This window comes from Dreissena polymorpha, chromosome 6, assembly GCF_020536995.1.
Source record: "Dreissena polymorpha isolate Duluth1 chromosome 6, UMN_Dpol_1.0, whole genome shotgun sequence".
In the NCBI taxonomy this organism is placed as follows: Eukaryota; Metazoa; Mollusca; class Bivalvia; order Myida; family Dreissenidae; genus Dreissena; species Dreissena polymorpha.
The window spans coordinates 9,295,032-9,322,550 of NC_068360.1; the positions used below are offsets into that span (position 1 = coordinate 9,295,032).

Here is a 27,519-nt window from a genome sequence, read left to right on the forward strand (position 1 = left end):
CAAATGTCATCAGCTGAAAGTTGGAGTGATCAAGCATGCTGTTACCTCCTGATAGGAAGGCGTGTGGAAGGTTTGCTCCAAGGTAAATTGCCTCTCCTTCTTTAAGCTTCATCACGTTCAGAAAGTACACCGCAAAGCCCCCGACATCCCCTGGGAATTCCTCGTCAAGTTTTAACAGAACATCCCCAACAAATCTGCTTGTGTCTTCACCAGAATTTTCTGAAATAAGTGCATAGTATAATATTGTGTGAAAGAAATACAATGTATCAGATATAAATACTCAGATATTAATATTTTAAAGTGGATACCAAATATGGTTCGAACAATGCTTATAGTTCTGAAAATATGAAACTGGTAAATAATTTGTTTTCAATATTCGAAAACCAATATGCATTTGATCCTCTTAAAACTAGAGCTTTGTCACAGACGTCACGTATACCCCCACATGGCGCATTGACACAGAATATTTTGCGTGCTGTCTTCACAAAACAAGAAAATGTAATTTATGGCAACTTTTAAGAATTATTATGCCATTATCATTTTTGGCCATAGACCTTTGATCTTGAATTCTTTCGCATGACACGCCGTCCAATGACAAAATTAATGTACACTGAGAGTCGATTTAAAATCTCACAATGGACAAGAAAAAGGGATTTAATAATGGAGGTTTAATTAAAGATTGGCAATATAAGGTTTGACAATGTATGTTAAAGACATTGAAGGAAGGTTTTGCATTATTATTATTATTAAATTAGGTCAATCCTTTCAATTACACTTAGAAATGGTACAGTATACAATAAATGGTACTAAATTTAATGTATTTATGTTGCAAGGGTTATACTTGACTTTACAGCATAAAATTATAAATAAGTTAGTAATATGTGATAAAACATAAACCATGATCATTTAGCCACCTTGGAATATAGTCATCAAAGCAACGGTAAACGAAACCACTTACTAATTTGTTGTATATGGTCTATTTGATCCACCTCAGGAAAATAAGACACACACACCCATGCACTTTTAACTATATAATACTTTTATTCAGTCCTTTAAATAGTTAACACAATACTATACTTTTCCTCTATAAAACCAAAAACTAAACTAAACTGCTAGTGTATCAAAGCTTATTTTAACAGGTTTTCAAATGTCAAACATCTATTCATAAAATAAATTTGCTGCAGTATAAACAAGAGCATGGTAAAATTAATGCTTTTTCAACAGAGTGTTATTAATGTAAACAATCTGGCAACACAATGTTGTTGTTTTGATAAACTTGATTGTTAAATGCTAATGAACAATTTCCCTTTAATATTTGAAACATAATCCATACCTTGTTGTGAACTGTTCCTATGAGAGTAATCACAGGAAAGGTGTTGATGTTTGATCATGATACTTGTTTTTATCTTCTATTTAGCAGTGTTGTGGGATAAAGTTTTTTGTTTTTTAATATTTTTGATTGTTAATAAAAAAAAAAAATATGCCGACCTACCTACAGTAATTTTTGGGGCGATTATAGGATATATACATTTTCAAAAGTGAGCTGCAATGTGATTGAGAAAACCAATTGGAATGATGCATACTGCTACATGTTATTGCAATCTATTCCAAATGACAATCCCAAGTGTGCCCTGTTGAAAAGGGAAACAAAATGGAACGAAAATATAATTACCTTTAGATCAGCTACCATTAATAGTAAAAAAATCCGCGTGATTGCTTTAAGTTGTACAAAATAAGTGTACCAAGTCGGACAAGCTCATTTATGGCCATTTTTTACTTTTGAACTCCATATGTGACATTGACCTTAAAGATATCGACGTAATTCTTTCGCATGACACACCGTCCAAAGATTGTGAACAAATGTACAGAGTAATTTTAAAATCTCTTACAATGAATGACATAGTAATGGCTCAGACATTATCATTTATGGCCATTTTTTAACCTTTGAACTCAAAGTGTGACCTTGACGTTGCAGATATCGACATAATTCTTTAGCATGACACATCATCAAATGATGATAAACAAATGTGCCAAATGATTTTAAAATTTCACATTGAACGACATGGTTATGAGCCGGACAAGGTCATTTATGGCCATTTTTTTACCTTTGAACTCAACGTGTGACCTTGACGTTGCAGATATCGACGTAATTTTGTCACATGACACATCGTCCAATGATGGTGAACAAATGTGCCAAATGAAATTAAAATCTGACAATAAAAAACATAGTTATGGGCCGGACCAGTTCATTTATGGCCATTTTTGACCTTTGAACTCAAAGTGTGACCTTGACCTTGGAGATATCGACGTACTTCTTTCGCATGGCACACCGGCCAATGATGGTGAACAATTGTGCCAAATGATTTTGAAGTCTCACAATTAATGACAAAGTTATGGCCCGGACAAGCTTAGTTATGGGCATTTTGACTTTTGAACTCCAAGTGTGACCTTGACCTGTGAGATATCGACAGAATTCTTTCGCGCGACACACCGTCCCATGATGGTGAACAAATGTACCAAGTCATTTTAAAATTTAATGATAAATGACATATTTATGGTCCGGACAAACTTTCAGTTTAAAACACACTAAGTGACCCTGTGACCTCGTTTTTGACCCGACATGACCCATATTTTAACTTGACCTTGACATCATCTAGATACAACTTCTGACCAAGTTTGGTGAAGATCGGATGAAATTTTCGGGACAGACAGACCGACAGACAGACCGACAAAGTGACTCCTATATAGCCCCCATTACCAGTAATGGGGGTATAATAACCTTAAATATTGCAATACACAAACTAGATGGTTTGTTTTAGATTAAGCTACAAGCTCTTCTTTTCAGAGATAGTCCAAAGAGTAGGAGCCAATTTTATTTAATTACTTACAATTCATTAGACTAATACACCTTCTAAATTGATTAACAAACTATTTCGTTTTTAAATATAATCTTTCTTTGAATTCATCTATGGAATAATTAGGCATTCCAAACTTTTTTAAATAAAGTAAAGAACTTACGATAAATTTCAATAATATGTCAATGTTTTTTACTAATGTAAATCCCGTAATAAAACAAGGACATGGTCTTCATACCAAGTGATAATTCACATATCAAAACCAAGATACTCAAGCCAACCAAGTAATTCAATACGCACCTGGAAATTCACATATCAAATGTAATAAAAACCAAGATACTCATGCCAAGCAAGTAATTCGATACGCACCTGAAAATTCACATATAAAATGCGATGAAAACCAAGATACCTCAAGCCAAGCAAGTAATTCAATACGCACCTGAAAATTCACATATCAAATGTAATGAAAACCAAGATACTCAAGCCAAGCAATTAATTCGATAAGCACCTGAAAATTCACATATCAAATGCGATGAAAACCAATATACCTCAAGCCAAGCAAGTAATTCAATACGCACCTGAAAATTCACATATCAAATGCGATGAAAACCAAGATACTCAAGCCAAGCAAGAAATTCAATACGCTACTGAAAATTCATATATCGAATGCTTTGAAAACCAACATACTCAAGCCAAGCAAGTAATTCAATACGCTTCTGAAAATTCACATATCAAATGTGATGAAAACCAAGATACCTCAAGCCAAGCAAGTAATTGAATACGCTACTGAATATTCACATATCAAATGCGATGAAAAAACCAAGACACTCAAGCCAAGCAAGTAATTCAATACGCACCAAGTAAAGCCAAGCAAGTAATTCAATACGCACCAAGTTTCCAGACACGTGTAGCTAGAGCCCTCAATTGACTCTCCACAACTGCCCTATCCTGTCTCATGAGGGCAGAGAAGCATGAGCGGATAGCTTCCTCTTCACTGACATCACCATTGACAGAGGATAGCATGGTCTCGCAATTCTTCTCACCTATTACCGACCACAGCTCCGGAATATCTGTATAACGAGAATATAATTGTGTCTTGTTCTGATAAAACTGGGCATAATTCATATGCATGAAGTGTCATTCCTGTGCGGACTGCCCAGGCTAATCTGGGACGACACTTTAGGCACATGCATTGTGCCCAGTTTTCTCAGAGCGCGACAATTTATCACAAGACATAGATTCGCTACAGACAACAGCTGCTATCCGTTAAGCATAAGCTCAGAAAAAATGAAGATTCTTGTGCATTATGCACAAGAAGATAATCCATGTATAAACCATGTGACACAAGGTGCAAGTTGTCGTACTGAAGACTTCATTAAGCATGCTCTCTATCCAATATCAATACTTGCTTCCGTAATTATGATTGTGGTGTGTGTTTTCCAACTATTCGTTTGGGTATAACTGAATAAATCGTGTTTCAGCTTGTCTTTATAGTAAATGCAGGCACTTCCATCAATAAATGGATAACCCATGTAGACACATACTTATAAACAGAACATGTATGTTTTTGCACTTCCACTAAACATTTTAAAAATAATTATAAACTTGACAGTTTTTGGAAAATCTGTTCAATTGTATTCATATTCTTGGATTTCTTTTTATATATTTACATACATAGCTCTAAGGAATAATAGAAAAGCATTAAAAGTAAAATGATGATGGCCTTTTTGATAACTTAATATTTTGCTCAATACGAAACTTTAAAGCAAGATTATTCAATTTTATAAAATGTGTTAACAACTTATTAAACATTTATTTCAATATAGATTAAAATATAAGTTAAGAAGAACATGTGTAAAATAAAAGCTAAATAAGCCCGATATTTAATTCTGAAATTGAAAATGTCTGTACAGTCGAATTTGCCAGCATGTAAATCATGCATGTACGATATGAATCTAAATTTAGTTTAACGGTTCATTTTAAATTTCTGAAACGAAATCTATTCATACACACACAAACACTGATTTAAAAGATGAATGCTTCCGTTTTTGGAGGAAAATATGTACGAAATATCTTAGTCACAATTGGCTCGGGGCGCTAATTTGTTTTTGCTGCATTTTATGAAATTCGTCTTCAATGTATAATTTTTCTTTTTTATCAATTTATTACAATTAACACATATAAAAAATCGTATAATCTCGCTTTAAACACATTGCCTCTGACCTGATTGGTTAAAAATTATTTGCTTTGCATGTGAAATGCAGTGATTACAAAAGGTTTCATGATTCACAATTGTCTTAACAATTCATGTGAAAATTCCATTAACAAAACTAGCCACAAGGTCTTATAATCTCTAATTTATAACTAGCAAAACTCCATTTAATTGGTGACCATACAATAACTCTCTGAAAAATTCTTTGTAAGCCATAAGCACCATAATCATAGCATCTTTGAAGGATAGTTTTGCTGGCTTAGTCTGAGCTCTGATAAGACGTTTGAGGACACTTCTCAAGAGACATGCCAATCTACTGAAGAATGCCCTCTGACAAAGTCTCCCCTTTTCTTTAAAAATAATTAATTCCCTAGTATTGAATTTGGTTCATCATTCATTAAGAAACTAAAAGTGAAATGACCTTGACCTACATGGATATTGTTTTCCTATCTTAATGAATAAACATTTCAAGATTTAAAATAGTGTCAAAATTTCACGTGTTTTAGCTTAAGGCAAAAACCAGTATTGCATATTTATATGAATTTTACACATTGTTATACTTTTCAAGTTTCAATTAATACAATCATACCCCTTACACAGGTGGAAGTTACGTACCATGGATAGTATTTTTTAAGGAGCCCAATATATTCAAATAAACATATAAAATCATGTTTAATGAGAAAAAAATTGACAAAGAGCCATTAAAAAGAAATTTCCACCTCTGATATTGGAATTATAACTGATATGATTCCAATCAAAATTATTATCCAAGGTACGTTACTTCCACCTTTGACCCCTTACACACATTATGAGTAAGAAGATAGGAACAATATTTTCAGGTGTCACAACTGGAATAAACAGATTAATTTGCACTTGTTTTGAAATCACAAGCACACAAAAAGAAGACTATTAAGCGATACTCAAACAGACACACGGGTCAATAGTAAAAGGTGACATTTGTGATATCTACTCTGTAGAAAGTCAGCAGTCTCTGAGACGGGCCTGAATCCACAGAGTCCTGTGAAGTCTGTGAGAACTATGGCCATCTCCGGTTTGTGGTTGGGGTCCTTGTAATTCTCTGGGTCCTTTTGGTGAAGCTCTTCAGCGTGGCTCTGTTAGAAAGAAACAAATAGGTACCATTGAATAATTTAAAGTAAATAGTAATTTATGTAAAAATTTGGTAAATCCAAATTGTTCAATAATGATTAGTATATGACTAAATTGTACTTTTGGCATTTACTCATCTTAATAAATAAACTCATCATATCAATTTATATAAAGCTTACACTGAGATGCTGAATGCAGAATTTATTTTACAGAAATTTTTATAGTCCTAAACCTACACCAATAAGTGGAGGAAAACTCATAATTTCCCTCTTTTCTTAAATAAACATATAAAAAGGCATGTATAATTTCAATGTTCAATATAACATTATTGGATTTCTTGTTCACTCAGTTTCATGAATAAACAAGAGATGTGTTTGTCAGAAACACAATGCCCCCTTATGTGCCGTTTTTTTTTTACCTTTGACCTTGAAGGATGACCTTTCACCACTCAAAATGTGCAGCTCCATTAGATACACATGCATGCCAAATATCAAGTTGCTATGTTCAATATTTCAAAAGTTATTGCAAAACTTTACTGTAAGGTTAAAGTTTTGGGACAGAATGACGTAATGACAGACAGACAGGCCAAAAACAGTGTTTTTCCCAGGCAATTTTAGAGAGACGAAAAGCCACGCCGCCCTCCCGGATCGCCACGCTGTCCTTTTCAAAGCAAATTTCGCCACGCGCCCTTATTTTCAAAGGCAAATTTCGCCACGCGCCCTTATCGATAACATCTTTATTGCCTTACGATCTAACTTGGTCCGAAAAATCAGGGTCCTTGATTGTTTGTGACGCTCCGACTGTGCTTGATTTACTCGAGAGACGTCAACGTCTAATTGACTATATTATTTGAGTAGATTTAATCTATTACAGTGCTCGATTTATAGGTAGACTGCTACAAAGCTGTGAATTAGTCATGCATGAATAACCCCGTGTCAGTATCAATCGATAATGCCAGAGGCTATGTTATACCAAGCGCACTTGTCGGTCGGCAATGTGTACTCCTCCACGATAAAATTGTTACTTCGGAGACTTTTGATGAAAAACTCGATGTTATTCTCGTGGCAATTGTGCATTGCATGCATTGTTCAGTTATATCAAAACATATATTTTTCACATATTTACATTTAAAAACACAAACAAATTAATTCTTTATCGCTTTCGTCTTTAAGATAATTAGATCGCGTATACGATTTAACGTTGCTATGCGCACCTGTCGCTTACATCATTTGACATTTGAACAACATGGCGGACTATACAGAATTAAATTGCGACTCGGCAAAAATGGCAAATAACGTCGTAAACGATCGAATTAACGATGGAGATTATACATTAAGAAGGAATTAATGAAATGTCTGTGATAATCAACGATGCATAAAAATGTTTTAGATAGCAACAACATTATTTATTTATTTGTAATCTACTTGGTGGATGTATGTCACGGAAACGAGTGTTTGCATATTGTTAGCGATCAATTTACTCGCAATATTATTTTAAACATCTGGCAAGATTATTGTTAGAAAATTGGATAAGACAAACATGGTTTCATTTATATGTTAGTGGATCTGTGTATAATCAGATTCATATGCATATATTGCTTTATTATGTTTGTCGTGCTGTAGTTTATTGAAACAGCATGGAACTGAAATGTATATATTAATATAAATCATAGTAAGTTAGATACCTCAATTTCCATTAAATGTGCTTGTTTATATGTTATTTTTTCCGAAACTGCTTCAGATGCGATTTCATGTTGCCCCGTAATTCAGGTATTCATCGAACGTTTTAGCCCTTTTTTGCCTAAACTGCAAGCTAAAATGCCCTTTTTGAAAGTAATGCCATGCCCCTTTGCCCTCCTGGGAAAAACACTAAAAAGTTATGAAAATGTTTTTTATTTTTTGACCTTGAAGGTTGACCTTCACCACTCAAAATGTGCAGCTCCACGAGCAGTATGAAAGAGATTGAATCTAAACATGAAAAATATTTTATTTTGTATTTTTGACCTTTGACCTTGAAGGATGACCTTGATCTTTCACCACTCAAAATGTGCAGCTCCAAGAGATACACATGCATGCCAACTATGAAGTCGCTGTGTTCGATATTAAAAAAGTTATGATAAAACTTTAACGAAGGTTAAAGTTTTGGACGGACGGACGGACGGACGGACGGACGGACGGACAGACAGACAGACAGACAGACAGACAGACAGACAGACAGACAGACAGACAGACAGACAGACAGACAGACAGACAGACAGACAGACAGACAGACAGACAGACAGACAGACAGACAGACAGACAGACAGACAGACAGACAGACAGACAGACAGACAGACAGACAGACAGACAGACAGACAGACAGACAGACAGACAGACATACATATTGACAGGACAAAAACAATATACCCCCGATCTTTCGATCCGGGGGCATACACAATAATTCTGTTACTTTAATTGGCTATAAATGTCACTGTAAAACTGGTGTATAAGATATGCAAGAAGACAACACACTTATTAATTACCTTATTTGGGTGAGCCTGTATAGACAACGCCTTGTTAACAGACAAAACTTTAAAAAGGAAGGGCAAAGCTCCTTTGAAGCGTTTTTGCACGGTCTTTCCTAATGCCTCTGGGTTTTCTTTGACCCATTCCTCTAGAGTCTTCCATTGGAGATGTGGTATTGTAGTTGGAGCGTTGGGATGGGTACCCATCCATAACTTAAACAAAAAAAATTAAAAGCTGTCATCCTGATTTACTTGTTTTGCGACTAACATCAATTAATCATGCATATATTGAAACACATTGCTTTTTTTCCATTTAAAAGTAAAATGGGTTTTCTTTGCAAATCTGTTGTTTTTAGTGTGTAGGGCAACATATGCATACATTGCCATACAAATGTGTTTGATATGATTTAAATTCATGTAATGAAAATTGAGTTTTACATTATTGTAATGTTTTTGTTATGAAATAACAACTACCATATTGTTTCTGAATATATGTATGATTCTATAAATATTTTAATATTCCCAAAATTAACATTAAGGTATTAACAACTCTAATTTGACTTACTTAACCCTGATCCACTCAGAAGCAAAGTGAAAATGGTTATGTGCAAACAGCATAAAACCAGAACAGCCTGCGAGTAACTCGCAGTCTGTTCAGGTTTTATGCTGTTTGCTGCTCATCAATATCAAAGGTTTGGAGATGAAGCCTTAAAAACTTGAATCTAGAAAGAGATGTATGGGATTGCAAATGTGTGAACATACGTATGTATTAAAGTGGTAAAGGGTTAACATGCAGGACTAAAAATTAACATCATTAAAAATCTGTCATGTTTCTGAATGCTTCTTATATACCTCAGCATATGGAGCATGCTCCTGTATCGCAAAGTTGTCATCTGCACCTTTAAGCAACTTAGCCACTTCACTCTTGCTCCCAAGTTTTCCCCATGCATAATTCTGGTACGCACATTTTAACTCAAATACTGCAAGATAAGTATGAAAAACAAACATATTTCTTTCTCAGACACACTATGTAACATAGCTCTAAGCATTGTTCTTGTTTTACCAAAGCAAAATTGCATGTGAGATGTGTGTTAGAACACTTAAAGTTTTCAAACATTAATTTCTATTTTTTTAACTATTGTGTAGCAATACCATAATGTACACAGTGTGGAAAAGTCATATTTTAACATGTGAAAAATGCCTTTTTTATTGGAAAATGAAAGTTAGTTAAATGAATATAAACATTTAATATTAAACAGCTGTTGATAGCAAAAAGGAATTAATAAGTATTAATAGTGTAGATACATGAGAGGGTAGGAGTATTTGGTAAATTACACAAACGCTTGATTGTCACAAACATGACGTATATGTCTTCACCAAATTGTCAGCAATGTTCAAAGACAAAGAAGTCAGAAATGTGTAAGTTACTACAAACTTCTTCAATTCTGTATTTCACATTAATGACATACATACGTTTTCAAATTAATTCCTTAAAATTTAGGAAGTAGTTTGTTCAGACATTTTATAATTGAATCATAAGTTATGAAAATTAAAACAAGGCATTCAATATTAATACCAATTCACAACCGCATGCATTTTTCGCTGCCTTGGGCCCATACTCTGATAATTTTCTGCTTAGAAGTTTGGTCAAGAGGCAATTAAGATGTTATCAATAAGGACGCGAGGCGGCTTTTGCCTTTTAAAAGGGCAGAGTGGCGCTTCAGAAGGGCGGCACGGTGCAGCGCCACGCCAAAAGGATGTTTAATGAATACAGTTATGGAGATTATATTTTAATGTCAAGCCCTGCTTGTACTACTATATATGGCTAAAGATAGATATAAACAACAAAGCTTTGTAATTCAGAATTTTGCAATTTTATTTTGGCATCTTCCTGACTTGCATGGCAAAGTTCTGAATGTATAAATATATGATGATTTTTCTTTAAAGCTTTTTGCTATTTTAAATGAGATGCCTTTGATACTTGGTTTGGTTTCATTTCATCATGCCTCAGAAAAGTTAGTGTTCTGGTGCTTTGAGCTGTGATTAGATTGATGGTTGATAAATTAAAGTTTATATGTAGTCTCTTTTATTTAATTTGAATCCTTATACTAAAGGTAATTTTTTGTTACACTTCAATGTTTTGTAAAAAATTCTGGTCCAGTTGTGTGAATATTGGAGTTTTTTTCAATCGATATGGATTGGCTTTTCTCCTGCTGATGCAGATGAAGGTTCTTTTTATTATTGTGTAGTTTACCACGAATACGTGCACCTTGTAGATAATTAGTTGTTTGTAACCTCCGATTAATAGTTGTGAATTGTTATTTATATTATAATTCACGTTTCGCAGACAACAACGCATATTATTAGGTGAACAATTAAGACACTATTTTAGGAAATCCAGCCTCCATGCAACAGCCATTAAAATGTATCGACTTATTGATATAATTAGAAGTAAGTAGGGAAAATCTGAAAATAACAAGACCTCTTTCCGTGGCAGCCATGACTTTAAACGATTCCTAAGACTTGTATACGCATTGGGTATTGTTTACGTTATTATTTCAATTAAATGATTAACGCATTTAAATATATTTGCATCAGATATAATATACAATTGTTGATAAAAATAATATTCATAGCATACAGAAAATATGTTGTATTGAACGTTCGAATATATCCAAAATATTTTTAGAAAGATGGAGGCACAGACATAATAAGGTGGCAATATGTTTGCAGTTTTGTAGAAAAAGTTGTTAAAAATAGGAAAATTATGCAAACAAGTGGTTTGTAAAATACTGCAAACATAAATTATTTTTTCTTCCTATTTGAAGTCATTATGGCAACATATTTCTTCATGTCACACCTAGCAGATGAAAAAAGACTAAGATTGAAGCCATTTATTTGATAAAAAATACGAAATAATAAATGAATGTCACATCTGGAAGGGTGCATGCACATCAAGCGGCTATGGTGTTCTGCGATGTAGTTACCGCTATAAAAAGGCTAAGGCTTAAAGCTCACCGCGCACTAGTATATTATCTTGAAAATAAACATGCTATGTCATCAAAAATGCATGTGTCGCATTTATGCCACAATAAACTTTGTGTCAACATCAAGTACTTAAGTTATGAGCCTCAAAGCATTAACAATAACAGACAAATATGTGGTCATTAAGGTTCCCTATGCACTTGAAAATGTTTCTAAGCTGTGTCTTGTTTACAATCATGTTCAAATAGTCGGATATATTTGCACTGTTTCCAATTGTATCACTTTGATTTTCAGACTGTGGTACTGTTTGACGTGGTCGCAGTTTAAAAGAGAGACCGAGTGGATCCTGAGAACGGTTACACGCATTCAAGACACCGTTCGCTACAGAATCACCCAATCGCACGACACTTTCCAGGTCAGGGTCTGAATTCAACGAAATAGAATCTTGAAATTATTTCCCTGCACAGGGCACATGACTGCAGTTATAGTTTTTTGAAATACTCCTTTTTTGAAAAGTGCACCTTTGTTTTTCCTAGTGCGATTGTTTTTTTTAACTGTGCTGAGATTTCTTATGGAGTGATCTCATTTTGAATGGTATTTTAATGAATGGATATCAATATTTGGTGCATGTATTATGTAATCGTAGGAGAATATACATCTGTAAGACTGATTGATATTGTCAATATTCATTTTAAACATTTGACATATAACGTGTGCTTCTCTACTAAATAGAGTCAAATGTTGTGAATAGGAACACTATTTTTTGGATTATTTCTGTTCTGGTTGTTCCCCTTGAATTGTGTAAAAATTTTGGAATTACTATAAAACACAAAAAAAACCACAGGATACAGTTCAGAAATTTTGCATTTAATTCATTAAACATTATATTTCATTATAACAAAAGCTTTTTTGTTTTGTAATGCATATATTAAAAAACTTAATAGCAAAACGCAAAAAATTAAAATTGTGTATATAATTCAAAAATTGATACAAATATTTCACATATGTGTCGCGGTAACAAATCAAACATAATTTAGCATATATCTTTTAACGCGATTGTTTAGATTATGGAAAACAGAGGGAGGTAATGATTTTGAAACCATTGCTAATTTTAGGAAAATTTCACGTGTGGTGGTTTCGTACTGGAAAACAATGTTTAAACTCATATTTTTGTACATGTACTAAAATCTACATTTGCACATTTTCTGAGCTTGAATACTAAAATAAGCAAGATATGTCTGCAGTTTTGTAGAAAAAGTTTTTAAAAACAGGAAAATTATGCAAACAAGTGGTTTGTAACATGCTGCAAACACAAATTATTTTTTGTACCTATTTGAAGTCATTATGGCAACATATTTCTTCATGTCACACCTAGCAGGTGAAGAAAGACTAAGATTGAAGCCATTTATTTGATAATAAATACGAAATAATAAATGAATGCCACATCTGGAAGGGTGCATGCACATCAAGCGGCTATGGTGTTCTGCGGTCTAGATACCGCTGCAAAAGGCTAAGGCTTAAAGCTCACCGCGCACTAGTATATTATCTTGAAAATAAACATGCCATGTCATCAAAATTGCATGTGTCGCATTTATGCCACAATAAACTTTGTGTCAACATCAAGTACTTAAGTTATGAGCCTCAAAGCATTAACAATAACAGACCAATATGTGGTCATTAAGGTTCCCTATGTACTTGAAAATGTTTCTAAGCTGTGCCTTGTTTACAATGATGTTCAAATAGTCAGATATATTTGCACTGTTTCCAATTGTATCACTTTGATTTTCAGACTGTGGTACTGTTTGACGTGGCCGCAGTTTAAAAGGGAGACCGAGTGGATCCTGAGAACGGTTACACGCATTCAAGACATCGTTCGCTACAGAATTACCCAGTCGCACGACACTTTCCAGGTCAGGGTCTGAATTCAACGGAATAGAATCTTGAAATTGTTTCTCTACACAGGGCACATGACTGCAGTTATAGTTTTTTGAAATACTCCTTTTTTGAAAAGTGCACCTATGTTTTTCCTAGTGCGATTGTTTTTTTAACTGTGCTGAGATTTCTTATGGAGTGATGTCATTTTGAATGGTATTTTAATGAGTGAATATCAATATTTGGTGCATGTATTATGTAATCATAGGAGAATATACATCTGTAAGACTGATTGATATTGTCAATAATCATTTTAAACAGTTGACATATAACTTGTGCTTCTCTACTAAATAGAGTCAAATGTTGTGAATAGGAACACTATTTTTTGGATTATTTCTGTTCTGGTTGTTCACCTTGAATTGTGTAAAAATTTTGGAATTACTATTAAACACTAACAAAACACAGGATACAGTTCAGAAATTTTGCATTGAATTCATTAAACATTATAGTTCAATATAACAAAAGCTTTTTTGTTTTATTATGCATATATTAAAAAACTTAATAGCAAAATGCAAAAAATTAAAATTGTGTATATAATTCAAAAATTGATACAAATATTTCACATATGTGTCGGGGTAACAAATCAAACATAATTTAGCATATATCTTTTAACGTGATTGTTTAGATTATGGAAAACAAAGGGAGGTAATAATGTTAAAACCATTGTTAATTTTAGGAAAATTTCACGTGTGGGGTTTCGTACTGGAAAACAATGTTAAAACTCATATTTTTGTACTAGAATCTACATTTGCACATTTTCTGAGCTTTAATACTAAAATGAGGAAGAAATGTCTGCAGTTTTGTAGAAAAAGTTGTTAAAAATAGGAAAATTATGCAAACAAGTAGTTTGTCACATGCTGCAAACATAAATTATTTTTTCTTCCTATTTGAAGTCATTATGGCAACATATTTCTTCATGTCACACCTAGCAGATGAAGAAAGACTAAGATTGAAACCATTTATTTGATAATAAATACGAAATAATAAATGAATGCCACATCTGGAAGGGTGCATGCACATCAAGCGGCTATGGTGTTCTGCGGTGTAGTTACCGCTGCAAAAGGCTAAGGCTTAAAGCTCACCGCGCACTAGTATATTATCTTGAAAATAAACATTCCATGTCATCAAAAATGCATGTGTCGCATTTATGCCACAATAAACTTTGTGTCAACATCAAGTACTTAAGTTATGAGCCTCAAGGCATTAACAATAACAGACAAATATGTGGTCATTAAGGTTCCCTATGCACTTGAAAATGTTTCTAAGCTGTGCCTTGTTTACACTGATGTTCAAATAGTCAGATATATGTGGCTCGTTCTGAGATTTTTGGTCAAACTGGGGTATATGGGCGAAATTGAGTTATTAACATTTTTAGAAGCCTCAATGTATAGTTAACACAGAAAAAATATAGATTTTGCCATATTCTTCTTTTTAATGTTAAAAATATGACCGTAAAAATACCCATCAACACACGAAATTTGTCATTCTGTTCATTTATTTTCATGTCAATTGCATTATGGTTCAATAGATTTATAATTGCAGAGGAAAATCACTCACTCACTGTCCTTTTACAAGGACAAAACTTATAATATTAAATTAATGTAAATTTATAAGACCATTACGAAACAAATTTCGGTTACCATAGCAACCATTTGCAAAAATTTCAAAATAATTGATTTTTTTTTACAAAATCAGTTCAAAGCATTTCCTCACACCTTAAAATGCAAGAAAGTAATATACATATATCAAAGAACTGTTACTTAATACACGAATCAATTAATTGTATACATGTTCTATCTATTAATTTGTTCTATTGATCACAGACTCTAACCGAAATTGAATTACATAGAATACACTTGCTAAGATTTAATATGCGAACCATGACGTATTAAAATTGAAAATTCTTCTTTAAACTGTTCCAATAACAATTATATTTTACATGAGACATTGTTCATTAATTAAAGACTTTTAAATTAATACATGATATACACATAGTTATTTTGTTGTAACCATGGCAACAGTATACAATATGAATATCAGTTATAATTACCATCTTCTACATTAAACATAGCAATAATACTACACTCTTTAGTTATCAAATGCAATCAACAATTTCTTACTGTTACATTTATACTATATTACATACTGCATGAAAAATAGAGCCAAGGCTAAGAGACTTAACATAAATATTTACATTAAATTAATGTTTTCAGTTTATATACACAACTATTAAATTTTAAATTCAATTATATTACTTGTCTCACTGCATTATATTTCATTTCACCTGGTATTGAGTCATTGTAATTGTTTTACAAAAACATACTAATGTTGTTGAAGTTGACAATGAGGTATGGTCAGGTTTCCATGGTTACCATACATTATATACATAAACAAGTTGTTTAAAACAGGGAAACTATTTTAAAATCATTGTTATTTCGTCGGCTTCAGTACATCTGGCCGTGGACAGGTACTGGCACATAATGAGTTACAGAGTGGCGCGATTTCGTCATGAAGGTACCACTGGCGTTCTGCAGACAAGCCAAGTGGCTCCAGTTGGGGGGGCATTCCATTCAGAACGAAAGAATCTTTCTTCAGGATCTTCACAGCCTCCTCAGCATCCGAAGCATATCGCCTCACATACACTATGCCTGGCTTGTCAGAGGTCATTCTGAATTTTAAACAAATACACAAACTTAGATTTCATGTTATAAATTTAGAAACTGGAACCTAACTATAATGCTGTTAAATTATTTTATAATTTTTTAGAAAATATGTATGTTTTATTATCTTTTTCATGTTATATAATTGCTTTTGAAATAAAAATAACAATCGAACAACACATGACTGCCTGTACTGAACTTTTTTATCTAAGCGTTTTTCTGATATCATTGTGTACAAACAGTGTATTGACTTATACCTGTAGCATGAAATGTTTTAAATATGTGGAAAAATAACAATAAATGAAAACCTGAAGTGGTGGTATGACAGCAGATTTGGTATTGGCTTGAATACTGGTTTCAAGAATTCTGTCCAGTTGTAAAACTGGACAGGATTCTCCGGATCTTGTACAAGGTGGGGAATGTTGTGCCCATTGCGGGATGATAGCCTGACTGTCTCCACAACATCTTCCAAGGTGTTGACAGTGGTGTTCCTCCAACGCACCTTTAAGTATATGAAAGCAAAATTTAATGTATTGCCTACAACAACATTTCTTAACCACAGGAGGGAAGCCCATTTTTTAAATTTTTTTTTATATATGCTATTAAATAAAAAAAATATGGGCTTCCCTCCTGTGTTCTTAACACTACTTTCCATATAATGGTGCTGCAGTATTTTCAGATATAATAATAAATATGCCAACGTATAATAAATGAAATGTGTATTGATAATTAAAGATAATTGATTCTTTATTCTTGCAAACTTAAAACATCAATTTAATACCTTCCACAATCCAAAGTGCCAGTCTGGGCTAAATTTGGTATGACCGGCCTCCATGGTGCTGAACTCAATAGAGTCGTGCAGGCCTGTAAGAACCCGCCACATGCCGTACCTGTAAACAAAGATATAAAATAAGCAACAGTTTATTCTGTCTTTTCAAAACTAAAATTAAATCATTTATGAATTCTTAGCATAAATTTATTTTTTAAATAACCTTCTTAGCAAATTGTAGTAAATCTATTTTTAACTAATACAAATCAAAATATTTACCCTATGACCGCGTTATTCTTGTTTTGCCCCGAACAGTTGTCCATATGAAGGACCACATTCCTCTCTCCATAACCAAGATGGCTAAAGTGGTGGTGCAGCATTGAGGTCACACTATTGGCCCCTTTTCCAACGGACTGAAAGGCCTCATCAACGAGATAAAATATCTGCGTTCCTGTAAAAATCAACCCAAATGTGGCTTTTTTCACACCAAATTGGCAATGTATAAATAATAGCACATATACATGTCTTACTGGGACATTATAAGTAATAATATATAAACCCCATTGTTGGACCCCATTGTAAATAAGCTTTCAGCTTAATGGGTTATCCATAGGTCCTTAGCATCCATGCTCATATGAACCTACTTTAGTTATAGAACTTCCATATTGTTAAAAGTATGCATACAGCAACAACGTTTTATTTGATGCTCTTAAATTGGCATTTTAAATAAACCTAGATAACTCTTTGAAATTTGTGATACATTCTTTGTCTCATGTGTTATATATTTGTATGTGCTAATAATCTTAAATCTAAATAAATATAAATAACAATTTAAATTTGTTATATATTATAGATCACAACAATTTTTTACAACAAGTTACATTTTATATACATAACAATTTTCTGAAAATTTAACCATGCATTATTTTTATTTACCTGAAGACTCACAGCACACCCCAAAGCATTGACATTTTCGAGGAGTTTTAAAGTACATCGGACCCACTGCCTGTGCCTGTTGAGGATAGAACACCTGTTGGCTGTAGTCGAAGCTGTAGTGGACCATGGCATCTGTGGCTTTTGATCTTTGTCCTGTTATGAGTATGAAGTTTAAAAAAAAAATCATTACTATTTTGGCTTTGCACACAATTGTTAATTACATTTGTTAATAAAATGTATTGTTAAACCACTGCTAACATGTCAAAAGTATTAAAATATATTGAAAGATATGTTTAATATCAAACCTAGCTAATTATATAAAAAATATACCATTAACACTAAGTGAACATGCCTTTATAATTGTATTTACAATTTTGTTTTAATTTATTCATATAACATCTTGGAAATCTATAAGTAACATTTTTGTTTATCAAAATGACATTTTAAATACAAGCAAAAACATAATTGTAATCACTTTTTTAGCATAAACTTGACTAATCACTTTTGTAAAATACCTCTTTTTTTATTTGCATCTGAAAATTGATCAAACTCAAGCTTTGTCCTCTCACATTGCTCCCTGTAATGATCTCTCTGGCATTTTACTTTCTCTAAATGTTTTTGATAATTTTCTAATTTAATTTGTTTCTCTTCTTCTGTTATGTTACCAGACTTTGTAATGTTTTCTACATGTTTTTGACATTTTAAACACAGATCAGTGGCAGGCTTCATCACCAACAAATATGGACACTGTTCTAACCATATTTTCCTAAAAGTGGAAGGCCCCACTTGTTTCTGGCCAGTTCGGTCAAGTGCACCACAATACAATTCATATATATCACTTTTGTTTTTGTCTGATGGAAGGAGGATACACTTTTCATTGGCCTGTGGTGTTCGTCCAGGTAGTGGCATTCCATTTTGGCTACTATAATTTTCAAGAAATGTTTTTACCATCTGGACATCTTGTAACTTGAGTGTGTGTTTAGGCAGTTTCTTGTTATTTCCATGTACTCTGGGTTCAAGACTGTTTACATCAATGGAGCTACCAATCGAAATAATTGTGTTTTTAGACACACCATGAGCGAAAGCAAATGTATTGCGACAAACTACTTGCCCAGCAAAGTAAAAATTCTGCCTTTGCCGTTTTCTATCCACTGCTTTTCTTTTTAATCCAACTGTTACTGGTCCACTCTGCATATGATTGAAAATTTGGTATTTTACAATCAAATCTAGTTCCTGTTTTGATTTTTCCAAACAAGAAAGCCTGTACGAAATAAGAGTACCCCAGTTTACAACTGAGCTGCATGGTTTGTTTGAGTACAGACGGGTACAACCACAGCCATTTATTTTAAAAGATTGTTGCTTTATGCCTTCTGTATCTAAATAATTACTTTCATTCAAAGAGTTAACATTTTCGTTGCAATCATTATCAATATCAGAACAAGAGTCACAATCATCAGAACCGTCATTTTCATTATTGTCAAAGTACAGACTACAGTTCACCAACTAATTCTAACTCATCGTGAAAGTCTGGGTCTTGATGGCAGGTAAGTTCAGGCGGTACAGTGCTACAACTAGCACATGATAATTGACTGTCTGCCATTTCAAAAGATTAATATTTGACCGAAAATTCTACATTTTGTGTTAATGTAAACAAACAAATGTCAAAGAAGGTCACGGAAGCCATTTTGTTCGTTTTCGTTTCCGGTTTGTTTAATTGTCAGGTTTTCCATTAATTTTTTAACATTTAAAATCAGGTCACATGAAACAGTCTCTGGATATGTACGTCGCAGGACCTTTCGGTGTAGGCGCAACGGAAGAGAGGGTGGTTTAGTCCCACTGTAGGACAGTTGACCTGAATATGTCAACTGTGTCCGCGCGAACAACACTTTCTTCAAGATTGTTCCACTCTATTAATGTCTTAGGGAAAAATGAGTTTTTGTATAGTTGGGTTTTGCACTGGATTGGTGTGAAACACTTAGAGTTTTTAACTGAATATTGTTCAACGATATTGTTTACTTTGAAGTCTTTGAAATGTTTAGGGGTAATTCTACGCTTTGATTGCCGGACTGGGGTAAGGAAGTCTTGGCTAGGCATTGCTGGCACCAGCCCCTCAACCACCTTGAAGAAGAAGATAAGTCTAATGGCCTTCCTTCTTTCCTGGAGAGGTGGGATCTTCATACTCTTCAGCATGTTTGTCACGTAGCCTGGTGTTTTGGTGTAGTAGTCGCCGGTTACGAACCTCGCCGATTGTTTTTGGATCTTTTCAATTTTATCGATGTCTTTTTGAAGGAGTGGATCCCAGACAATGGAGCTATATTCTAGAGAAGTTCTAATTTCCAGTCTCGCGTTTCAAAAACTAACACTTACCTTTATCGAAAACCAGTAAAATCCACACTGAAACGATACATATATTATCGAAATGTGTATCGATAATCGTCCAAGGTTGAAATTTTATCAATTACTGAATGGCCTACGAATGTAAAAGGGGAGTAATCCATATAAAAGAAATTGTTGATAGGTCAAACGCAACCAATTCATTTTGAATTTACATCGTTAAAACCTGGGTCAGTTGAAATTAATGTTGTTTAAATACTTTTCACGCTAACATTGGACAAACTAGAGTAAATTGATCTGAATTTCGTCGCAAATTGCACGACGTCATTTCAAACGTCGTTTTCTCGGAATGAGGCTTGCCGAATTAGACCCAAAAGTCTCAGAACACGCCACATATTTGCACTGTTTCCAATTGTATCACTTTGATTTTCAGACTGTGGTACTGTTTGACGTGGCCGCAGTTTAAAAGGGAGACCGAGTGGATCCTGAGAACGGTTACACGCATTCAAGACATCGTTCGCTACAGAAACACCCAATCGCACGACACTTTCCAGGTCAGGGTCTGAATTCAACGGAATATAATCTTGAAATTGTTTCTCTACACAGGGCACATGACTGCAGTTATAGTTTTTTTTGAAATACTCCTTTTTTGAAAAATGCACCTTTGTTTTTCCTAGAGCGATTGTTTTTTTTAACTGTGCAGAGATTTCTTATGGAGTGATCTCATTTTGAATGGTATTTTAATGAATGAATATCAATATTTGGTGCATGTATAATGTAATCATAGGAGAATATACATCTGTAAGACTGATTGATATTGTCTATTATCATTTTAAACATTTGACATATAACTTGTGCTTCTCTACTAAATAGAGTCAAATGTTGTGAATAGGAACACTATTTTTTGGATTATTTCTGTTCTGGTTGTTCCCCATTGGAATTACTATAAAACACAAACAAAACACAGGACACAGTTCAGAAATTTTGCATTTAATTTATTAAACATTATATTTCAATATAACAAAAACTTTTTTGTTTTATTACGCATATATTAAAAAACTTAATAGCAAAACGCAAAAAATTAAAATTGTGTATTTAATTCAAAAATTGATACAAATATTTCACATATGTGTCGCGGTAACAAATCAAACATAATTTAGCATATATTTTTTAACGCGATTGTTTAGATTATGGAAAATAAAGGGAGATAATAATGTTAAAACCATTGCTAATTTTAGGAAAATTTCACGTGTGGTGGTTTCGTACTGGAAAACAATGTTTAAACTCATATTTTTGTACTAGAATCTACATTTGCACATTTTCTGAGTTTGAATACTAAAATAAGCAAGATATGTCTGCAGTTTTGTAGAAAAAGTTGGTAAAATAGGAAAATTATGCAAAAAAGTGGTTTGTAACATGCTGCAAACATAAATTATTTTTTCTTCCTATTTGAAGTCATTATGGCAACATATTTCTTCATGTCACACCTAGCAGATGAAGAAAGACTAAGATTGAAGCCATTTATTTGATGATGAATACGAAATATTTAATGAATGCCACATCTGGAAGAGTGCATGCAAATCAAGCGGCTATGGTGTTCTGCGGTGTAGATACCGCTGCAAAAGGCTAGGGCTTAAAGCTCACCGCGCACTAGTATATTATCTTGAAAATAAACATGCCATGTCATTAAAAATGCATGTGTCGCATTTATGCCACAATAAACTTTGTGTCAACATTGAGTGCTTAAGTTATGAGCCTCAAAGCATTAACAATAACAGACAAATATGTGGTCATTAAGGATCCCTGTTATGAGCCTCAAAGCTTTATCAATAACAGACAAATATGTGGTCATTAAGATTCCCTATGCACTTGAAAATGTTTCTAAGCTGTGCCTTGTTTACAATGATGTTCAAATAGTCAGATATATTTGCACTGTTTCCAATTGTATCACTTTGATTATCAGACTGTGGTACTGTTTGACGTGGTCGCAGTTTAAAAGGGAGACCGAGTGGATCCTGAGAACGGTTACACGCATTCAAGATATCGTTCGCTACAGAATCACCCAATCGCACGACACTTTCCAGGTCAGGGTCTGAATTCAACGGAATAGAATCTTGAAATTGTTTCTCTACACTGGGCACATGACTGCTGTTATAGTTTTTTGAAATACTCCTTTTTTGAAAAGTTCACCTTTGTTTTTCCTAGTGCGATTGTTTTTTTAACTGTGCTGAGATTTCTTATGGAGTGATCTCATTTTGAATGGTATTTTAATGAATGAATATCAATATTTGGTGCATGTATTATGTAATCATAGGAGAATATACATCTGTAAGACTGATTGATATTGTCAATAATCATTTTTAACATTTGACATATAACTTGTTCTTCTCTACTAAATAGAGTCAAATGTTGTGAATAGGAACACTATTTTTTGGATTATTTCTGTTCTGGTTGTTTCCCTTGAATTGTGTAACAATTTTGGAATTACTATGAAACACGAACAAAACACAGGATACAGTTCAGAAATTTTGCATTTAATTCATTTAACATTATATTTCAATATAACAACAGCTTTTTTGTTTTATTATGCATATATTAAAAAACTTAATAGCTAAACGCAAAAAATTAATTTTTTGTATATAATTCAAAAATTGATACAAATACTTCCCATATGTGTCGCGGTAACAAATCAAACATAATTTAGCATATATCTTTTAACGCGATTGTTTTGTTTATGGAAAACAAAAGGAGGAAATAATGTAAAAACCATTGTTAATTTTAGGAAAATTTCACGTGTGGTGGTTTCGTACTGGAAAACAATGTTTAAACTCATATTTTTGTACTAGAATCTACATTTGCACATTTTCTGAGCTTGAATACTAAAATAAGCAAGATATGTCTGCAGTTTTGTAGAAAAAGTTGGTAAAAATAGGAAAATTATGCAAACCAGTGGTTTGTAACATGCTGCAAACATACATTATTTTTTCTTCCTATTATAAGTCATTATGGCAACATATTTCTTCATGTCACACCTAGCAGATGAAGAAAGGCTAATATTGAAGCCATTTATGTGATGATAAATACGAAATAATAAATGAATGCCACATCTGGAAGGGTGCATGCACATCAAGCGGCTATGGTGTTCTGCGGTGTAGTTACCGCTGCAAAAGGCTAAGGCTTAAAGCTCACCGCGCACTAGTATATTATCTTGAAAATAAACATGCCATGTCATCAAAAATACATGTGTCGCATTTATGCCACAATAAACGTTGTGTCAACATCAAGTACCTAAGTTATGAGCCTCAAAGCATTAACAATAACAGACAAATATCGAGGGGTTAGAGCCAGAACGTGGTAAGTGCACTTTTTATCAAAAATCACTTTTTTGCACGTTAAGAAAGCTATTCCAATACTCTTCAATTTGCACTATTCCCTGGAATCATATCTTGTATACAACATAGTATATCCGACAGAACCAAGGTGTCATTTATCGACAAATCCCTTGTATGCCAGAATGCTTTATATCCTTTTCATGACTGCAAGAAAGCTTTAATAGCACTTAAGTCTTTTTGGCACAATATGTTTTCATACATATTAAGAGGTAATACATTTGCCAAAAGGATTTAAGTGCACTTAAATCATTTAAGCATAAGCCAGTTGTGCCCCTCATTCAAGGTAAAAAATACAATATGAAGCCCTTACCTTGTAAAGGAATTACTGTATCTGGTTTATATCAACAGGAAACACAAACTTTTGTGCTAATGGGTTATTATATAGGGAGAAATATGACTTTATCGGTGTTTATGTTGATAAAAGACACTGTTCTCCATTTATGATGGTAAAATAATATAATTGTTTCAACACCTTTCTCATTGAAAGTTCTTTCTTATAGAAAGACGATGTTTTCAAAGAAAACTACTTTTACAGTAAAAGGTAAGACTTTTAGGTATTATATTTGTGTGTAAAAAGCTTTCTATTATAATTAAAATACTAAAATATTTAAAATTTTGACTAAAAAGACAGGAAGAAATTAATGCTCATATTTTTTTAGATTTTGCAGTAATTAATTTTATACTTGTATTGCAGGTATATGTCTCTCTGACTTCAGTGCCATTTGATATGTTCACTATAGACAGGCTTTATTGCAGATGTATACTTTTATGGTTATAGCATTCAAGCAGTTCATTATACATTGAAAGTTTGAAAAAGCATGTTAAAAGCTGTGCATCTATTTACTTAGTTTTAAATAAACGTTTAACATGCCAAAGTTGTGCTTATATTTCTAATAAGAGTTCATATCAACGTCAGAAGAACGTCTTATGTTCAAACATAACGGCATAGGGTGATCTGATTCGACGTTTCACTTTTGACGTGAAGAATGCGGAAAACCTTATTGGTAAATATTCCAGTGATCATAAATTGGAGAAATGGTAGGTGTGCGAAAATGAGACCTCCTTAAAATAAGTGAATCCACACTATGACGTCATTGGAATGTGCGTTTAAAACGTCAATCTTTATGTTTAAAAGTATAAACTGGTGGACAAAACTTTTCATAGTGTGCGCATCGTTATAATATTTTTTTTTCTAATGATTTATGATAAACACATGTTTTGTGGATATTCTGAAGACATAGAATATTTTAATCGTTGTTCTTATATGTGTACTAAAGTGAATAACATAATATATTTAAATTTTCCATTGAAAATAAAGAAGTGAAACTCCAGGTGCTGGAGCAGTATTGCATGTTAGTGACATGCAATTAGTTGGTCATTAATTTAAGACAAGTGACCAATTGCCAAATAGTAAAACACAGCACAATTCAAAACAACATAAACATATATAAGAATAAACCTTGGGTCACCGCCTGGGAACGGTCAACCTCACACTTGGCCCAGCAATATTCATGATACATATTAGTGTGAATAAAATTTAACCTCATAGCATTGCAACTCAAATTAAACATTAATAAAAGGAAACCAAAACGCATTCATTTTAATTACCATTTAATTACTCAATGGTAGGGAAGAGACCAGTGCAACAAAGTTACAACCTTTTGAGGAACGATGAAATGAAATTACGAACAAGTGTCAACTACATCCCTTATTTTTAGAAAAAAGATTTGAGAATATAGCAAACCAACTTTTATTTGAATAACATAAATCTTTACTCAAATTAAAATATATAAGGCGTAGGTTAAACCTAAACCCATACATTCCAGAGTAGGTAAGCAGCTAGAAATTCTCGCATGATTTCTTGGCTTCCTCAACTGACTTTTTTCTCCTGGCAGTATTTGATGTAACATTATGCAGTCAATTTGTTTACTGAAAATGACGAACACATATTTTATAGAAAATGTTTAAAGATATATTCATGTTCTGTAATCAAATCCCTTATCAGTAAAACAAGGCAACAATTTTTCCCCATACATGTTGCAAACTGACACATATTGAGCAACATTTCAAGGACACGTTCTTGATCGTTCTTGTCGATGCCCTGTGTTAGTGTCATTTTCTTTACAGATTAAGATGGAACAATATTACATAAATTGGTTGAAAAGTTCGCAATTTATTTTAACAAATATTATTAAAGCGAGACTATACGATTTTTGTATGTGTTAAATTGTAATATATTGATTAAAATATGTTACAATAACGCAAAATAGGAAAGAACAAATATAGATTGAAAACGAATTTCATAAAATGCAGCAAAGACAAATTAGCGCCCCGAGCCGATTGTGACGAATATATTTCGTACATATTTTCCTACAATAACCGAAGCATTCATCTTTTTATTAGGTTCGGAGTTAGTGTTCGTGTGTCGTATGAATATATATCGTTGCTGGAAATCAAAATGATCCGTAAAACAAAATTTAGATTCACATCGTACATGCATGATATACATGCTGGCGAACTGGACTGTACAGACATTGTCGATTTCAGAATTAAATATCAGGCTTATTTTTCATTTTTCGACACATGTCCTTCTTAACTTTTATTTTAATTTATATTGGAATATATGTATAATAAGTTTTTACACGTTTTATATAAATTCATAAATATTTGACAAAATCGTACAGTCTCGGTTTAAAACGGAAATAATACAGTTTATGAAATGACATAAAATAAATATTGAACAAAGATACGCATGTCTATTAAAACATGCATACTTAAAATAATATACAGATAAAAAAAACAGTAAAAGCATATTACGATACCATACAATATGTACTGATATATATTTGTATAATTTGTAGTTACCGGTATATGTCTGTTTTTGTTTAATTTAAATTTGTTGCTGTATTAATTTGTTTTAGTTATATCACTGACTTATGTCAGTCAACCTTCTCACAAAATATGTGAACAAGCCCCTTCAAAATCTTACACTTTCTTCCTTCCATGACCATACCAGCCCATATAAAAATAAAAATGACCCCACAGGTTAGTACAGGGGCAAGGTGGGGACCATCCTTAACATGGTTAGAAGAGGCAGAATGAAAAAAAACTTTGAACAATTATTCAAAGCAAAATTAAATATATCAATATGTTTAAATGTATTTTGAAACAAATATAACTAGTTAATATAAAATGATTAAGAATAAACTAAATTTATACAGACATGTTTGTATTCATATTTAGATGTACAGTGGCATAGAGATGACATTTACTCCTCTTTTTTATAAACTGCACTCCTCTTTTTTCTATCTCGTTCCCACGACATACTAACTAGAGGGAACTATGTCGTGGGAATGATTTATTAAGTCGAGAGAACGAGATACAAAAAAGAGTAGTGCAAAACTAAATAAATAAAGAGTGCAATGAAAAATGTGCAGTGCAATAAATAAAGGAAAGTGCATTAAACACTTTACTGCACCGCTCTTTGTTTCGTTGCACTCCTCTTTTATTTAGTTTTGCACTCTTTTTTTTCTATCTCGATCGTTCTCTTTACTTAGTAGGTGTCGCACAACATAGCTTACTCGTTCCCACGAGTTAGTAAGTCGTTCCCTTGAGATAGTTAAAATGCTCTCTTCTTTTGTTTTATGCACCCCTCATATATTTACTGCTACGCTCTTTTTTATTGCACGCCTCTTTCATTTAGTTGTGCACTCCTGTTTTTTTCTATATCGTTCCCTCGACTTAGCTGACTGTTCCCTCGAGTTCGAGTCAGTAGGTCGTTCTCTCAAGTAAGTATGTCGTTGGAACGAGATAGAAAAAAGAGGAGTGCAATGT

General features: G+C 33.2%; 2 protein-coding genes and 1 long non-coding RNA gene across 4 annotated transcripts in view; 1 reads left to right on the forward strand and 2 right to left on the reverse strand.

Annotated features, from left to right (window-relative positions):
- The window catches only part of LOC127836198 (mannose-6-phosphate isomerase-like), a 244,469-nt gene extending 234,920 nt beyond the window's left edge, over nucleotides 1-9,549 (reverse strand). The window contains exon 1 of the mRNA XM_052362683.1: nucleotides 9,530-9,549. The gene's annotated coding sequence lies outside the window, so the exon portion shown is untranslated. The remainder of the gene's footprint in view (nucleotides 1-9,529) is intronic.
- Nucleotides 9,550-11,677: 2,128 nt separating this feature from the next.
- LOC127836207 (uncharacterized) lies at nucleotides 11,678-22,654 on the forward strand. The gene is made up of 3 exons (XR_008028652.1): nucleotides 11,678-12,077; nucleotides 20,727-20,847; nucleotides 22,257-22,654. It is a non-coding gene; the product is annotated as an uncharacterized LOC127836207 (long non-coding RNA).
- Nucleotides 15,072-20,666, reverse strand: LOC127836199 (uncharacterized). 2 transcript variants are annotated; one of them, XM_052362687.1, is made up of 6 exons: nucleotides 20,327-20,666; nucleotides 17,960-18,112; nucleotides 17,303-17,436; nucleotides 17,036-17,144; nucleotides 16,563-16,756; nucleotides 15,072-16,262 (listed from the first exon to the last, which is right to left on the reverse strand). In XM_052362687.1, the coding sequence occupies exons 2-6, from the start codon at nucleotides 18,089-18,091 to the stop codon at nucleotides 16,025-16,027; spliced, it is 807 nt and encodes a 268-aa protein (XP_052218647.1). In that variant the 5' UTR covers nucleotides 18,092-18,112; nucleotides 20,327-20,666; the 3' UTR covers nucleotides 15,072-16,024. The 2 variants fall into 2 exon arrangements, with proteins under 2 accessions (XP_052218647.1, XP_052218646.1); XM_052362686.1 differs by having other exon boundaries at nucleotides 17,303-17,474; nucleotides 20,327-20,656.
- Nucleotides 22,655-27,519: the final 4,865 nt, after the last annotated feature.